General features: G+C 40.2%; 2 protein-coding genes across 2 annotated transcripts in view; one reads left to right on the top strand and one right to left on the bottom strand.

Annotated features, from left to right (window-relative positions):
• LOC114666580 (zona pellucida sperm-binding protein 3-like) overlaps positions 1–17,576 on the top strand; it is a 515,374-nt gene that overhangs the window by 351,459 nt on the left and 146,339 nt on the right. The window lies entirely within an intron of this gene.
• On the bottom strand, positions 5,496–16,683 carry LOC127527767 (NACHT, LRR and PYD domains-containing protein 3-like). The gene is made up of 3 exons (XM_051927618.1): positions 16,470–16,683; positions 12,414–12,587; positions 5,496–5,989 (listed from the first exon to the last, which is right to left on the bottom strand). The coding sequence occupies exons 1-3, from the start codon at positions 16,637–16,639 to the stop codon at positions 5,878–5,880; spliced, it is 456 nt and encodes a 151-aa protein (XP_051783578.1). The 5' UTR covers positions 16,640–16,683; the 3' UTR covers positions 5,496–5,877.

Here is a 17,576-nt window from a genome sequence, read left to right as displayed (position 1 = left end):
CTTCCAACTTTTTCTATGGCCTGGAAATGCTTCCTGAAGGACACCGTGTGACACCGAAAGCATTCCCAGGTCCAACATGAAAGCAGTCCGCCACCTCACTTCATTTGAGTGAGTCGGGAGGCAGCTGGCAACATCAGTGGAGGTAGAGAGGAGGAAGAATTGTGTGTGATTGTGATGGCATATTGTTACTGTAGCTGATTACTGGAGGGTGGAAGTGATTGTGAGGATAAAAATCCTTTATTTTATTCTAATAATGTGTGGTGTGTTGCTGTGTCTTGGGTTTGAGGTTCACTGGTGACCCCCTTGTGATCACACTGCTGAAAGGGAAAGCTTGGGGGGACAAAGACAATAAAATCTTTTCAATATTTTCTATATACTAGTATCTATAAAGTGTGATGAGGTGTGAATGTTTTCATCCTGAAAAATATAAAAAAGTATCAGCATTTTAATTACTGGAATAACCCAAAGTAACAAGGCCATTTACTCAAATTGTTATATTTTAGCCAGGGTTCCTCTCTTGGCTGGAGTTCAAAGTCCTTTGTGTTCATTTTCGATTATTTTGTTTGCGTTGATATTGTTGTTCATGTTTGTGATTTGTAAAGGGTGGCGCACGAAAAACCGAACTGTCTCCAAGCAGCTGGCTCGAGCTATTATACAGGCGGGTGCCATCGCATCATGGATGGAACGACATGTCACACTTCTCGCAAGTCACATTCTCGAATTCACAACGTCCTCACAGAGGAACAAACTGTCAGCAAAGGTTTGTGGCCACCAAGATCACCGAACCTATCCACTTGCGACTTTTACCTGTGGGCCAATCTCAAGGGAAAAGTGTATGTCAATAATCCAAAGACATTAGAGGAACTGAAGGACAATATTCAGAGTGAAACTGGAAAAATTGAAGTGGCTGAGCTGCGTCGCATCTATGACAATATGGTGCAGCATATTGACGCACAAGGAAATCATTTACAGCACCTCCTTTAACCAGTAAGTATAGATTTTTGTATTGCATATCTTTCATTTCGTGTACGGTCTCAGAAACGTACATCGATGTCGGAGTCAGAGATGGTTCGGTTTTTCGTGCGCCACCCTTTATAAGTTTGTAGTCTGCGAGTATTATTGATCATTTTTCTTTTTCCCATGTGTCTTTGTAACTTCTATTATGTTTCAGGTATTATGTGAGTGGTTTCCCAAGTGTTGAGGTCACCTACCCATCCATCTCTGTCAAGGGACTGCCCACAGCTCTATAAAGGCTGAGAGAACCCATAGTGCTTTGCGGTACATTGTATGCACTGGTGTTGTTCTGTTATGAACTAAAGTACTTCCGAGCACAAAGTCCCCAAATTTCTCTAAAAATACCTACTAGAGTGAGAAAGACCATCAAAACCCCAGCTAGTCAAAACAAGGACAAACGTGGAATCTTTATAAATAAAAATATGTATTTTTCAAAAGGCTTTTTTTTTTTGATTTTAGTTAATTTAGCCAAGACAAAGCAAACTTCAACCCCGGCCCAAGAGAAAGAGAGGAGAGCCGATAATGAGATGCTACCCTATAAAAGGAACAAAAGAGGAACGGTATCCTTTTTCCCCAAAAAGCTAATTCTAAAAGGTTATTGAGTAGATCTTGCTATTTAAAAAAAATATATTTGAGCAGATCTTCCAAGTGAGAATTACATTTTTTCCAATTTCAAGTAGTATAGATCATCAGTTACCCACTGACCCACAAAAGGCTTGTTTAACAAAACACGAGGATACAAAGGCACAGAAGGCAATGCCTACAAAACTGTCAATCCAATAGCAAACAGAGTCCCAGTACAAAACCTAAGAATGGTCAGAAATCCAGCAGTTCACAAAAAGCTCAGAATAATTGAAAGAGAAACTCACCAACACCATAAATGTATTCACAATGAACTGCAAGGGATTGTGAGTTTTCTGGCAGTCCTTTGACAGTGATGGGTAGGCTGTTCCACCTCTTGGGGGACCACCAAAAACACATGACATATAGCAAAGGATGCCTATATATTAAACAATGTCTAAAATAGACATAGAAGAGACATTTGAACCCCAGCCAGGCGAGGAACATTGGCTGAAATATAGCAAGTTCTTTTGATTATTCAAATTGTGCTTTGTGGATTTGCTGGATTTTTGAGCTCTTTGCTGTTTTTTAACCTCATTAGATTTATGTGCTGGGACTTGTTTGCCACTGGACTCCCTATTTTTCAGGAAGACAACACATTTTTGTGCTCTATGGAGCTTTTGTGCTGCAGAACATTATTTTGTACAATAAATATTTTTTATTTTATTAAGATTCTTCATCTGCTCCTTATACTTTTACAAGCCAAAGACTGACATATCCTTCAACTTGTGGCACCTTTTGTTACCATTGTAGGGACTAAGATACCCCCAAGCTAATGACACTAATCTGTCTCTATGCAATACTAGCCATCCCCCGTGGCTCCGCCCACATAGTAATGAAAAAGGACAGTGAGGAGGTCCCTGTCTGGCTCCCCATTCCTGATGTCACGCTTCCCCTCCCCTCGGCCCGCAGCCTCGGTCTCGGATTAGCTTGAATATATCGCTCCTGCAAGTGAACTATGATTCTTAGTGCAATGAGAGAAGTCGCTAAATCAACTGGAATATTCAAGTAAATTCTAGAAAAAAACCTGATCTAAATCCATTAAGTACTTCTCTCGTTCGCTCGCTAAGTGGAGGTAAGGTACACCCCCAAGGCTGTAGCGTGAGTGAGGAGGGCCCCGCGCCCCTCCCCTTGGCCTGCTGCGTGCCTCTCGGATTCGCTCAAATAAATCGGTACCACAAGTGAACTATGATACATAGTGTAATGAGAAAAGCTGCAAAATCAACAGGAATGTTCAAGCAAATTATAGAAAAAAAAACAATCAAAATCTGTTAAGTAGTTCTCTCATGAAAAGCAGACAGACATACAGACATTGGATTTTATATCTACTCTATATATATCAATATATATATAAAATCTTTAGCTTTAAAGTGCAACAATTTTATGTGACATTTTTATGTCACGTTTTTTGTCACACTTTAAATCGGGCTTATTTTAAAACCTACATATATATGTTTGGTGTCATTCTTTTCAGGATTTATTGAACTTTAATGTGATGTTGTTAGATTTTCAGATTCTTACTCCGTTTTTAAACTATAAACTAAAAAATATTAAGAACTCACGTCCCGCGAGGCGAGACTTTGTGCCAAGAGATTTAACCAAGCCTGGGGCCGGAAATAAAAGACAAAGAGTAAGACAGCTGCTGTACAGGCTTTAAATTTTCGAGGCGCCGTGCGAGATGCAGATCATGCGGCACCGCAGCAGAAGCTGATCGAGCAAAGAGGAGGTTAAAAAAAAAACTACAGTGAACCCTCGTTTATCACGGTTAATCCGTTCCAGACTCTACCGTGATAAATGAATTTTCGCGAAGTAGGATTCTTTATTTATAAATTGAATATTTTCGCAGTTAGAGTATAGAAAACCTGTTTACGACCTTCTAAATACGTTTTTTAACATTATTAGAGCCCTCTAGACATGAAATAACACCCTTTAGTCACCATTACACTCGTATTACCCAATATATTAGACAAAATAAGAGAAAATAAGACATATTAGATGTTACAAATATCATATTATTACTAGGCTCACCCGCCTTTTAATGCGACTGACTTTTATCCTCAATTTGTGTGCGCTCCATGTGTACATCAGGCATGTAAGTGTAGGGAATGAGGACATCAAAATGCCCATTCATAACGTCTCCCGAAAACCTACGTTTTTTATCCCCTCGAGTGCCTGTCCAAAGTCGTACAATGTCAGCCCGAATCTGTACCGCTAAAGACGGAGTTTCATGCACTAAATAAGCTATAGATGAGAATAAGCAAGCACCATCTCCCCTGATATTTACTACGCGGTGAGGCATTTGTATTCCATCAACATTAATTATTTCCAGAGACATAATTTTGTCTATTTTTCCAGCAAATCACGCACAAAAGCAAGGGAACGATGGGAGCACCAGAACTCTGCTCACATCGCGTCGCTTCGTACCGCAAGCCACAAGTAGGAAGTCTGTGATAAGCGGAATACTGCTACGCTTTGCACTCACGTGATGGAAGGACAATCCCGACCGCTTTTATGTAGTAGATTATTGTACTGTACATTTAATTACACACACACACACACAGTTCTTACACACAACCACTAACCTATGAAGGCACGACCTCAGTAGGAGAGTCTTCAGGTGGTGCAGTATCTTCAGCAGGTGCGTCGTTGTCTTCTTCCGCTGAAGGAGTACTAGGAGTAGGCAGTGGGTGTCTGGGTGCGCGGCTGAAGAACATCTGACATCAGGCAGTTGCTGGCGCTGTCTTTTCATATGCGTGAGGAGGCTTTTGTAGGGTATTGCCATCTTTGATCATATCCAAGAGTTTCACCTTCTCCTGGATAGTAAGCATCTTCCTCTGGCGCTTAGTTTTATTGTCAGAAGGCTTAGAAAAAGCAGCACGTTTAGGAGCCATCGTGGGGCTTAGATAAAAGTTCTCAGAAAGCACATGTGTAGTGACGTAAGCGTGTATGAGAAAAAATCGCGATAGAGTGAAGCCGCGAAAGTCGAAGCGTGATATAGCGAGGGGTCACTGTATTTGTTTCTCATTGTATCACCGTTTATGAGGGGGTTTCGGAGGAGCGATCACATCTCCTTGGGGTGCGTTCAGCCCCCCTCTTCACAACACAAGGAGCAGAGATGAGAAGTGGCTGGCACGTAGCGCAGAAAAGGTTGGGTTGGTGAGCAAAGCGAACAGGGGGTAAGCCCCCTAGTATATATATATATATACATATAAATTCCTTAGCCTAAAAGTGCAACGATTTTGTACAACGATTTTATTTGACGTTTTTATGTCATGTTTTTTGTTATGTTTTAAATCGGCCTTATTTTAAAACCTACATATATATGTTTGGTATCATTCTTTTCAGAATTTATCGAACTTTAATATGATGTTGTTAGATTTTCAGAATCTTATTCCGTTTTTAAATTATTAACTAAAAAATATCAAGAACTCATGTCTCGCGAGATGGGACTTTGTGCCAAAAGATTTAACCACATCCAGGGCTAGAAACAAAAGACAAAGAGTAGGACAGCTGCTGTACAGGCTTTTAAATGTTTGAGGTGCCATGCAAAATGCAGATCATGCGGCACGGCGGCAGCAGCAGCTGATGGAGCAAAGAGGAGGTAAAAAAAAACAAACTATTTGTTTCCCATTGTATCACCATTTAAGAGGGGGTTTCGGAAGAGCGACCACATCTCTTTGGAGTGCGTTCAGCCCCCTTCTTCACAATGCGAGCGGCAGGGACGTGAAGTGGCTGGCGCTTAGTACAGGCTGGGTGGGGGAACCCCCTAGTGTATATATATATATATATATATATATATACAGTAATATATATATATATGAGAGAGAGAGATGGTGCCCTTAATTAAAGATGCTTTTTGCAATTCACTATTCAGCATACCCTCCAGTATTTTACATACTTTTAACTTGAAGAAAAGTTTTTCAGATCAAATGGATCAGATTTCTTTAAATAAAGAACATAACACATACTTCTGTTTTTTTCCTCATAAAAAGTCATAATGTAAAGCAGTTTATAAATCCCAAGTACAGAATTAAAAATGGTTGAGTGTTAACACAGTATCAGTGCCAACAGGTGCAATGATTCACTTTGGTCACACAAAGAGTCAGAGCTGAGCACACAAGCAGCTACCTTGTGCTTAGAATAGATCCTTATCCATTTTTCCTGATCCATTTCTCTTATTTAATTGTGCTTAGGAGACAAAGAAGTACACTTTCTTGTGAAGCATTGTAGCCGAACACTTTGTTACTGAGATTCTTGTGTAGTTATTTTCATCTGGCATCCTGATCTGTTCAGCTCCTTCTCTAGTAATTCCAATTTTCTCTTCTCATCCTCACTGATAGTATTACCTGCCACCCTAATGAAGAGATAAAAATATTAGGTTACATTATCATCAGGCATCATTTCATATTCAGCCAACACACAAGTGTCCCTTTCCCAGAATTGCTCAAGAACAGTCTCGCTTGAACATGTAAAGAAGCCTGCTTGCAAATGGAGGGAGGCTGAGATTCAAGTTTGATTATTACTCCGATTGCCATGTCAGGGTGGAGCGGACATTGGGAGGATCTCCTTGAGGAGAGACACTGCACTTAAGTCATTTTGTTTCTAAGTTGCACTCTGCAGTTCACCTATTAGTGATGGGGTCTGGTTTATTTTCTTTGTGGTTTATGCGACATATCTTATTTTATTTTCCTTTACTGTAACACGAGACACTGAAGGGAAACCATTCCAGTTTTACTCAACTCTTCTTTCAATGTCCACATCTTCAAAAGGCATTGCCTTACAACATTTTTCACTCACGTCGCCAAGTATTTCTCTTTATAGCCTGCATATAGCTGCATCTTTTCCAGGTTCCCAAAGTCAAGCAGGTGCTGAGCTGGTAAAACCCGTAAGTAAAGAAATTTCTCATAAAATTCATTTTAAAAAGGCGTTGTGAATATTAAAAAAAAAAAAAAGAGCAAATCACAAAATTCAGAAAAAGGTTATTACACATACAGAATAAAAGGCAAAAAGGGAAACAATAGGTTTCTTCTCTGTTTCATTACAATAATAATAATAATTCATTACATATATATAGAGCTTTTCTCAGTACTCAAAGCGCTATCCACACAGGGAGGAACCGGGAAGCGAACCCACAATCTAAGCGTTCTCTTGTTACACTTCAGTTACTTCTCACTGCATCCATATTGGCTAACACAGTACAACACTCTTCTACTATATACTTTAAGGTTGTTACTTTTCTATGGCAAACTTATATATGCTTCCCTTTAGTATGTCTGTACGCTCAGTATGTTCAGTACATTCAATACGTTCAGTACAGTTTGAAACTGTTTACTCTTCATGCCTTACCAGCTGCAAGGCAGATCATAAACTGAACTCATCTATAGTCAGAATGACAAGAAAGAATTAAAATATTATATATTATATAATGTTATACTTGAATCTTTCATTGACTGTGCACTAATATATAGGCAAACATTTTAACATAACTAAAAAAACACTTTTTTATCAACTTAACCTAACCTAACTAACTACCAAATGGCTCTTACACTGCAATTGTTTAGTCCAGTATTTTATTCCACTAGTGCTTTACATCCCAATCTCCACTACTCTTCACACCTTAGTGGCCCTGTCACCATCCAGATTCCTGGCTTAACTCACTGACTCCCATCATGCTATTCCATTTAGCTATAGAACAATTGGTGTGTGAGTGTGTGTGTGCCCTGCGGTGGGCTGGTGTCTTGCCCGGGATTTGTTCCTGACTTGCACCCCGTGCTGTCTGGGATTGGCTCCAGCAGCCCCCTGTGACCCTGTGTTAGGATATAGCGGGTTGGAAAATGACTGACAGTTCCATATTTTATGAATCCCTTTAAGTACATCACTGCCAGCATTTTTTCTGCTCATACTTTTAAATGGGGAGATGAAATGGACAACTTTGTCCTTCTTAAACCCAGACCTTCAAAACTCATTTTCAGGCAGTTTTTTTTTTTTTTTCTGTCTCACTCTCTGATGTTTAATCTACTGTTGCACTAAGAACAGCTTTTTAAACACTTCTCTGGCACTCTAAATGAATCATTCATTTCCTCATCCCATTTTGGTTCAGTTTTGTGTGTCAGGTCCCTGACTTGGTACTGCTTTATGCATTAAACTACCACATACTTGTGAGGTTAATGCGCCCCCCAGATGCCTATTACTTTTTTGTTGCACTTTTTAAGAAAACATCACAATTCACCAAGAAAAAGTGAAATTTTAATGGAACACACATTTATTTTCATGCAAAGAGCATCATAATTACTGCAAAATTGATCATTTTACACACTGCCAATGAACTGTAAAAACTATAAAAAGAACTATTGCAACAATCTATTATTATATGTACAAGATGCAACTGACACCATTGATGAAATTCAGTAAATCACTGAGCTAACTGTGCTTGAACTGGCTGCACAAAAGCACACAGAGGCCAACGCTAACGCTGCAGGCTCTTCTAGTGCAGCGGCTGAATCCCAGAGACAGTGTTGCTGCAGTTCTGCCGGGGCAGGAAGTGGTCATGAGCTGCTGCTCAACAAATGTACGGCACTGACTGATCAGCACCGCCGTGCTGGCAAATTGCACTGGGAAACGACTATAGCCTGTTGCGGCGGTTTAAGGGTTAAGGATCCATTGCAGTAAAAATTGAATTTCTTTTTCATTACAGACATATTTCATATTCCTCATTTTCCTTATGTTATTACAATGGCTTTTCAATGTTAGCATTTTAATTACCTCAGCCAAAATGCACTTCCACATGCATTTCTGTGTCTTAGGGGGCTGCTTACTTAATACAGTTACAATACAGTTTATTTTTGTGTAGCCCAAAATCACACAAGAAGTGCCGCAATGGGCTTTAACAGGCCCTGCCTCTTGACAGCCCCCCAGCCTTGACTCTCTAAGAAGACAAGGAAAAACTCCCAAAAAAAACCTTGTAGGGAAAAAATGGAAGAAACCTTGGGAAAGGCAGTTCAAAGAGAGACCCCTTTCCAGGTAGGCTGGGTGTGCAGTGGGTGTCAAAAAGAAGGGGGTCAATACAACACAATACACAGGACAGAACAGAACAAACTAAGGAGTGTCACACACGTGCGACTAGGAGCGAGCTGAGTAGACCAAGTGGAGGTAATTACCCGCCAGGCCAGGGGGTGGCAGGGTGCTCTAAACCTATTTCTGTTATCTCTGCAGACCAAATATGGGAAAACCTGCCTGATTTAGCATCACTTCCTGTTCTGGCGACCAGACTGATGTCACTTCCTGTTCTTATCAAATGACATCACTTCTGGTTCACAGCATATAAAACCTACATCTTTCCAAACCAGTTTAGTTCAATCTGGGAAATCAACCAAACAGCATCCTATTGTTTTCTTTAAACCTTTTGCAGCCAGGGACAATATACGGGTGGCTGCCCCAAACCTTTCCAGTGTGTTGAGACTCATTCTTTCACAGGAGTAAAAATAAACATTAAGGTCACATATGTTATATTTTTGCTGAAGCAGTAAAGAGGATAAAAGAAAACCTGACTTTAGTTTAGTTCTGAATGCTATTTGCATGCCTGCTGCACTCAGAGACAACTGGAATCCCGCATTTGTCAAAGCATCCAGTCAGATCCCACATACTCCATTTACCATCCACCAGCTGCATTTTATTTTATTTTTTTAAAGACGTAAAAAAAAGAGTAATGATTAATGAATAGCTGTGTTTACCATGTTTGAGAAATAATGGGTATTATCTGTGATGTTTATGGGTATTACAGGTACAAAGAGGCAGCCCGAGCTGTCGCATGTTTCGCTTTCTCTTTGATGATTTCAGTTTGTGCTCACATTTTTCTGAAGGGCTATGTTTTCAAATGTCACATTTGTTTGAAGGTTGCAGTTTTCATGTGCGTCTTTTTAGGCAGCTGTACACGTGTCACAATTCTATACAAATCCACCATGAACATAAACGTAGAAATATTAACAATTGCAATAAATATTTTAAAAAATGTAGCTGGCACAAACATATATGTAGTGCAGCACCCCAAATATGTAACCTCCATTCAAACATATTGGGAATATAATTGTACTTTTTAATATCAGTATTCAAATCCTAAATATTTAGGATGTAATATGTAATATTTAGGGTAAATGTTAACATTTAACATTATACAAAGTTATTGTCTTTTTTTTTTACCTGCATAATTATCAATCTTTAATTTAATATTGTTTATTGTATCAGTATGCTGCTGCTGGAGAATGTGAATTTCCCATTGGGATTAATGAAGTATCTATCTATCTATCTATCTATCTATCTATCTATCTATCTATCTATCTATCTATCTATCTATCTATCTACAGTGGTGTGAAAAACTATTTGCCCCCTTCCTGATTTCTTATTCTTTTGCATGTTTGTCACACAAAATGTTTCTGATCATCAAACACATTTAACCATTAGTCAAATATAACACAAGTAAACACAAAATGCAGTTTTTAAATGATGGTTTTTATTATTTAGGGAGAAAAAAAAATCCAAACCTACATGGCCCTGTGTGAAAAAGTAATTGCCCCCTTGTTAAAAAATAACCTAACTGTGGTGTATCACACCTGAGTTCAATTTCCGTAGCCACCCCCAGGCCTGATTACTGCCACACCTGTTTCAATCAAGAAATCACTTAAATAGGAGCTGCCTGACACAGAGAAGTAGACCAAAAGCACCTCAAAAGCTAGACATCATGCCAAGATCCAAAGAAATTCAGGAACAAATGAGAACAGAAGTAATTGAGATCTATCAGTCTGGTAAAGGTTATAAAGCCATTTCTAAAGCTTTGAGACTCCAGCGAACCACAGTGAGAGCCATTATCCACAAATGGCAAAAACATGGAACAGTGGTGAACCTTCCCAGGAGTGGCCGGCCGACCAAAATTACCCCAAGAGCGCAGAGACGACTCATCCGAGAGGTCACAAAAGACCCCAGGACAACGTCTAAAGAACTGCAGGCCTCACTTGCCTCAATTAAGGTCAGTGTTCACGACTCCACCATAAGAAAGAGACTGGGCAAAAACGGCCTACATGGCAGATTTCCAAGACGCAAACCACTGTTAAGCAAAAAGAACATTAGGGCTCGTCTCAATTTTGCTAAGAAACATCTCAATGATTGCCAAGACTTTTGGGAAAATACCTTGTGGACTGATGAGTCAAAAGTTGAACTTTTTGGAAGGCAAATGTCCTGTTACATCTGGCGTAAAAGGAACACAGCATTTCAGAAAAAGAACATCATACCAACAGTAAAATATGGTGGTGGTAGTGTGATGGTCTGGGGTTGTTTTGCTGCTTCAGGACCTGGAAGGCTTGCTGTGATAGATGGAACCATGAATTCTACTGTCTACCAAAAAATCCTGAAGGAGAATGTCCGGCCATCTGTTCATCAACTCAAGCTGAAGCGATCTTGGGTACTGCAACAGGACAATGACCCAAAACACACCAGCAAATCCACCTCTGAATGGCTGAAGAAAAACAAAATGAAGACTTTGGAGTGGCTTAGTCAAAGTCCTGACCTGAATCCAATTGAGATGCTATGGCATGACCTTAAAAAGGCGGTTCATGCTAGAAAACCCTCAAATAAAGCTGAATTACAACAATTTTGCAAAGATGAGTGGGCCAAAATTCCTCCAGAGCGCTGTAACAGACTCATTGCAAGTTATCGCAAACACTTGATTGCAGTTATTGCTGCTAAGGGTGGCCCAACCAGTTATTAGGTTCAGGGGGCAATTACTTTTTCACACAGGGCCATGTAGGTTTGGATTTTTTTTTCTCCCTAAATAATAAAAACCACCATTTACAAACTGCATTTTGTGTTTACTTGTGTTATATTTGACTAATGGTTAAATGTGTTTGATGATCAGAAACATTTTGTGTGACAAACATGCAAAAGAATAAGAAATCAGGAAGGGGGCAAATAGTTTTTCATACCACTCTATCTATCTATCTATCTATCTATCTATCTATCTATCTATCTATCTATCTATCTATCTATCTATCTATCTATCTATCTATCTATCTATCTATCTATCTATCTATCTATCTATCTATCTATCTATCTATCTATCTATCTAACAAGTCTACTTCAAAGCAAATAACTGCCAAACTGTGCATGAATAATATTCAGGAGGGGTGGGTGTAACATGAAGTCCTGGGGTCACTTTAGTTAGGTCAGTTTTCAAAAGATTCACCTGCGGGTTTTCCAGGTTTTAGTCCAGGAGTCGAGACAGACAGGCAGCTCCTTTTATGTGAAACCCCTGAGTACTTCCACTTTCCCATAATCGTGGCTCGGGAGCACTTCTGGGTTAGACTGGAGCCCATTTCTCTTTGCACCCCTTGGCAGCACCAACAAACACCAGTTCCAATGATGCCCAGTGGGAATCCAGGGGGCTGCCATCTAGCAATCTGGGGGCATTGTCTCTCCCGGATCACTAGATGGCAGCCCCCATGGGTTACAGCAGAACCCCTGGATTGCCATTTGATCTTATCTTTTTCTTTGTTAAATACGGTATAATATTGCCTAATCGTGTAATATTATTGCTTAATCGTGTTTCTTTATGCTTTATATAAAATAACTTTAATTTCATTTTCCAAAGCACTTTGAGCGACATTGTTTATATGAAAATGTACTACAGTATATAAATAAATGTTGTTGTTGTAGAGCTATATTCTGTATTGTAACACTCATAGGGATGTAATAATCTGGAATAAGTTCATAAACACAAAGCATTTTCTCACCCCAGTTTCTCTAATTTACAGTTTGGGTTTCTCAGCCCCTCACACAGCAGACGCACTCCTGAATCCTTGAGATTATTACCTCCCAGTTCCAACTCCGTCAGCTTTGAGTGTTGAGCAGCCAGAACTGAGGAGAGAGCAACACAACACCCAGAGGTGAGAGCACAGTCCTCCATCCTGTGAGGAAGAAGAGCAAGAGAGGAAATAAAACCACAGAGAGATACGGTGAGTTCAGACAGTATTTGTGTCCACACACTTTTTGAACAATTTATTGTTATAGAGTTAATTTGAAATGGTAGCTATTTTTGTTCTTCAATGTACAATCAATAACTCATAAAAACAAACTGAAGACATGTTTTCAGAAAGGCTTGCTATTATTAAAAAAAAAATGAAATTCCTCATTCCTATAAGTATTAAGACCCTTTTCCAGCATTTTCAGTAGCAATTACAGGTTTGAGTCTTCCTGGGTAAGTTTGTATAAGCTTTGCACACCTGAATTTGGTCCGTTTACCCATTCTTTCTAGTGAATCCTCTGACGTGCCGTTTAATTGAATGAGAATCATCTGTAAACTGCCATCTTCAAGTCTGAGGTCACGTGCAGTCTGGAGCAGATTTTGTCTGAAGATCTTTCTGTAATTTGGCTGACCAGTCTCCCTGCCACTGAGAAGTACTCCCACAACATAATGCTGTCACCACCATGCTTAACTGTAGGGATGGGGGATGAGCAGTGTATGGCATAATGCTTGGAATTCTGCCCAAATAGTTCAATTTCTGTCTTATCAGACCAAAGAATCTTTATCCTCATGCTCTTGGGAGTCTTTTAAATTGACATTTGGAAAGCTTGGCTACTGTCTAGCCACTCTACCATAAATGCATACATGAAGGTTCTTCCATTTCAGGATAGGACATCTGAAGCTCTGTTTGTGTGACCATTGAGTTCTTGGTCAAATTCCTGACCCAGGCCCTTTTTGCCCAGTTGCTCAGCTTAGGCAAATGGCTTACTCAAGGTAGACTCCTGGTGGCTCTGTTTCACAATTATTGAGGCCACTCTGCTCCCAAGCACACTCAAACCTTTAAAAGTAGCTTCATACCCTTACCTGATCTATGCCTCACCACAGTTTGATCTTGGAGGTCTACAGAGAGTTCCTTGGACTTCATGGCCTGTTTTTGGTCCTGATATGCAACGTGATTTATGGGTTCACGTGTGCCTTTCTAAATAATGTCCAATCAATTCAGTTTGCCACAGGTGGACACCAATGAAGCTCTAGACACATCTCAATGAGAGTTAAAACAAACAGGATGAACCAGAGCACAATTTAGAGTCTCACAGCAAAGGGGTCTGAAAACTTCTATGAATGAGAGATTTCAGTGTTTGATGTTTAATAATTTTGAAAAGCTTTCTGCAAACATGTTTTTCACTTTGTCATTAGGGATGTAGATTGATGGGCAAAAATGGCAAACGTATCCATTCACAGTTACTTCTATAAAACACAATAAAGTGTGCAGAAAGTGAAAGAGTCTGAATTCTTTCTGAATCCACTGTATACAGACAGACCCACACACAAGATGTAAAGGGTTTCCTTGCCTCAGTTTCTTTAATTTACAGAGTGGGTTCCTCATCCCCTCACATAGCAGACGCACTCCTGAGTCCTGCAGAAAATTTAGTCCCAGATACAGGTCAGTTAGGTGAGAGTGCTCAGTGGAGAGAACCGAGGAGAGAGCCACACAACATCTAGAGGTGAGATGACACAATGACAACCTGTAAAGATAAGGTGAGCAATAAAGAGAAAACACTGGGAGTGACACACTACAAACAGGAGCTCAAAGCAACACATCCAGTTTCCCATAATACCCTACAATCTCACTAGAACTCATCAAATGCAAATTAAACACAGTGCTTTATCCAGTGTGTGTGTGTGTGTGTGTGTATGTGTGTGTCTTTAAATGTAACAACCATAAGACTGCCTGAAATAAATACATTATTTAAAGCTCACTTTCTAATCCCTCCACAGATTTTATACTAACAAACTGTAAATGTGACATATTATTTAAGACATCTGCTTAGTGCAGGGCAAAAGTAGTTTTTTCCAATGAAGTTCACAGACCTCAGAGTATTTCATGTTTTATTGACCATATCACTGTTCCAGTGGGTCACTAAGTGACGTATACTGTGTTGATATTTGGTAGCACTGCCTTTAAATTGTTTAAATGAGCCAAACATTTTGGGTCACCTTCCACAAGCTTCTTCGAATAACTTACTGGAATTTTAGCCCATTCCTCCAAGCAGAGGAGCGGAGTGGTGGCTCTGAGTTAGCGATCTGCACTGGTAATCAGAAGGTTCAAATCCCATAAACGCTAGAAGTGACTCTACTCTGTTGGGCCCTTGAGCAAAGCCCTTAACCTGCAATTGCTCTGTCTTGGGTATGACATTACCCAGCCCTGCAAGTAGGCCCTCCAACCTGCAGGGAAAAGCCTGGGGGTAGGTGGCAGAATTGGCACTCCAGCCATCATACAAAACTCACACTGTTCCATTCCATCTGAACTAGTGTGGTGCTGAGGTGTCACCCATTGCATGGCTGGTCTTAATCTGGGATCTTGAGTCGGTTTGTCATGTGGTGGGTGCGGAAATGTGCTGTATCAGTGTGTTCTCCTAACCTCTCTCCAAGCAGAACTGATGTAACTGGGACAGGTTCACAGACCTCCTTGCTTGCACACACTTCTTCAGTTCTGCCCACTATTGTTCAATCAGATTGAAGTCAGAACTTTGTGATGGCCACTCTAATACCTTGACCTTGTTGTCCTTAAGCCATTTTAAAACAGCTTTGGAGGTCTGCATGAGGTCAATGTCCATTTAGAAGGCCCATTTTTGACTGAGCTTCAGCTTCCTCACTGAGCTCTTTGAGATGTTGCTGCAGTACATCTCCATAATTTTCCATCCTCATGATGCCATCTGAGGTCCATCCCGCAGCAAAGCACTCCCAACAACATGATGCTCCCACCGTCAATTCATGATGCCATCTATTTTGTGAAGTGCATCAGTCCCTCCTGCAGCATAGCACCCCCACAACGTGATGCTTGACAGTTGGGATGGTGTTCTTTGGCTTGAAAGCCTCGCCCTTTCTCCTCCAAACATAATGATGGTCATTATAAGCAAACAGTTAATTCTTGGATTTATCAGAGCAGAGGACATTTCTCCAGAAAGTAAGATCTTTGTCCTCTTGTGCCATTGCAAACTGCAGGCTGGCTTTTTGATGGTGGTTTTGGTGCATTGGCTTCTTCCTTTCTGAGGAGTCTTTCGGGTTATGTTGAGATAGAACTGGTTTTACTATGGATAGAGATTCTTGCCTACCTGTCTCCTCCAGCATCTTCACAAGGTCCTTTGCTGTTGTTCTGGAATCGATTTGCACTTTTCACTCCAAAGTACGTTCTTCCTTAGGTGACAGAATGTGTCTCCTTCCTGAGAGGTGTGATGGCTATGTGCTCCCAAGGTGTTTATACTTGCATATTATTGTTTGTACAGATGAACTTGGAACCTTCAGGAATTTGGAAATTGATCCCAAAGATGAACCAGATTCATGGAGATCTACAATTTTTTTCTGGGGTCTGGGCTGATTTCTTTTGATTTTCCCATTATGTCAAGCAAAGAGGCAGTGAGTTTGATGGTAGGCCTTAACATACATCTACATGTTGACTCCATTTAGGAAAATTGGTTATCAGAAGATAAATTGCCTAATTACCAAAAGGCTTGACATCATTTTCTGCAATTTTTCCAAGCTGTTAAAGGCACAGTTAACACAGCGTATGTGAACTTGTGACCCACTGGAATTGTGATATAGACAATAAAAAGTGAAATAATCTGTGAACATTGGAAAAAATTACTTTTGCCCTGCACAAAATAGATGTCTTAAATGATATGTCAAATTTATAGTTTGTTAGTATAAAACCTGTGGAGGGCTTATAAAGTGAGTTTTAAAGAATTCACCCCAAGTCTATAGAAACTTCTGACTTCAACTATAAAACATTTGCCTAAATTTATTTACACACATTTTGTGTACTCACACCAGGCTCTTTAATTTGCAGTTTCTGCTCCTCAGTCCCTCACACAGCAGACGCACTCCTGAATCTTTCAGCTTGTTGTCTCCAAGCTCCAGAGCAGTCAGACTTGAGTGTTGAGCAGAGAGAGCCATGGAGAGGGCTGCACAACATCCAGCTGTGAGACCACATGACATCAGACTGTCGATCAGCAAAGAGGAAGAAAAGACACAGAATGACAGAGGGTCGGCCCTATTGATTGTTCTGATGTGCATGTGACAAATTGCAAAAAAACTTTTGGTCTGAACTTTCACATGTAAGTTAAACACTGTATTTTGTTCTATGTGACTTAAAAACACAATTTTAAACCCTTTTGAAATGAATTCATAAAACACAAAGTTCACTTGCCTCAGTTTTTGCAGTTTACAATTTGGGTTCCTCAGGCCCTCATATAGCAAGCGCACTCCTGAATCCCCCAGGTTATTGCCTCCCAGCCACAGTTCAGTCAGATGTGAGTGGTCAGTGGAGAGAGCCGAGGAGAGAGCTACACCACATCCAGAGGTGAGATAACAATTAGACAGCCTGTAGAGGTGGGAAGTGAGGAGAGTGACTGAGAGGGAGTGTTAGTAACTGTTCTGATGATCACGTACAATATACAAGCTCAACTAATCTGATTTCATTTGTGAAGCCAGTCTACTTCATCACATTTGATTTGAACACAGTATTGAATTCTGTACACAGTCAAGTCCATAAGTATTTGGACAGTGATTTGAAATGAAGCAATCAAGATGTAACTGAAGTGTCGACTTGCAGTTTTAATTGAAGACGTTTAACAAAAACACCGTATGAGCCGTTTAGAAAAGACAAGACATTTTTACACATGGTCCCCCTATTTTCAGGGACTCAACAGTATTTGGACAGACTAACAATCATAAATATAATGAACATTTTCAATATTTGGCTGCAAATCCTTTACATTCAATGACTGCCTGAAGTATAAACCCATGGCCATCTCCAAGTGCTGAGTTTCCACCCTAGTGATGTTGTGCCAGGCCTTTACTGCAGCTGTCTTTAGGTGCTGCTTGTTTGTTGGACTTTCTGCCTTCAGTTTTGTCTTCAGCAAGTGACATGCGT

This window comes from Erpetoichthys calabaricus, chromosome 1 (genome assembly GCF_900747795.2).
Source record: "Erpetoichthys calabaricus chromosome 1, fErpCal1.3, whole genome shotgun sequence".
NCBI lineage: Eukaryota > Metazoa > Chordata > Cladistia > Polypteriformes > Polypteridae > Erpetoichthys > Erpetoichthys calabaricus.
Note: the sequence above shows the minus strand (reverse complement) of the source record. Positions and strands in the feature narration are given on the sequence as shown.

Bases quoted from the DNA above. Each gene is read 5' to 3' on its own strand.
- LOC127527767 (XM_051927618.1), bottom strand. From the start codon at position 16,639: ATGTCATGTGGTCTCACAGCTGGATGTTGTGCAGCCCTCTCCATGGCT. The intron at 12,588-16,469 runs GTGAGTACACAA...TCTTCCTCACAG, and splicing joins TGCAAATTAAAGAGCCTGGT to GATGGAGGACTGTGCTCTCA. The intron at 5,990-12,413 runs GTGAGAAAATGC...TCTCTTCATTAG, and splicing joins TGTAAATTAGAGAAACTGGG to GGTGGCAGGTAATACTATCA.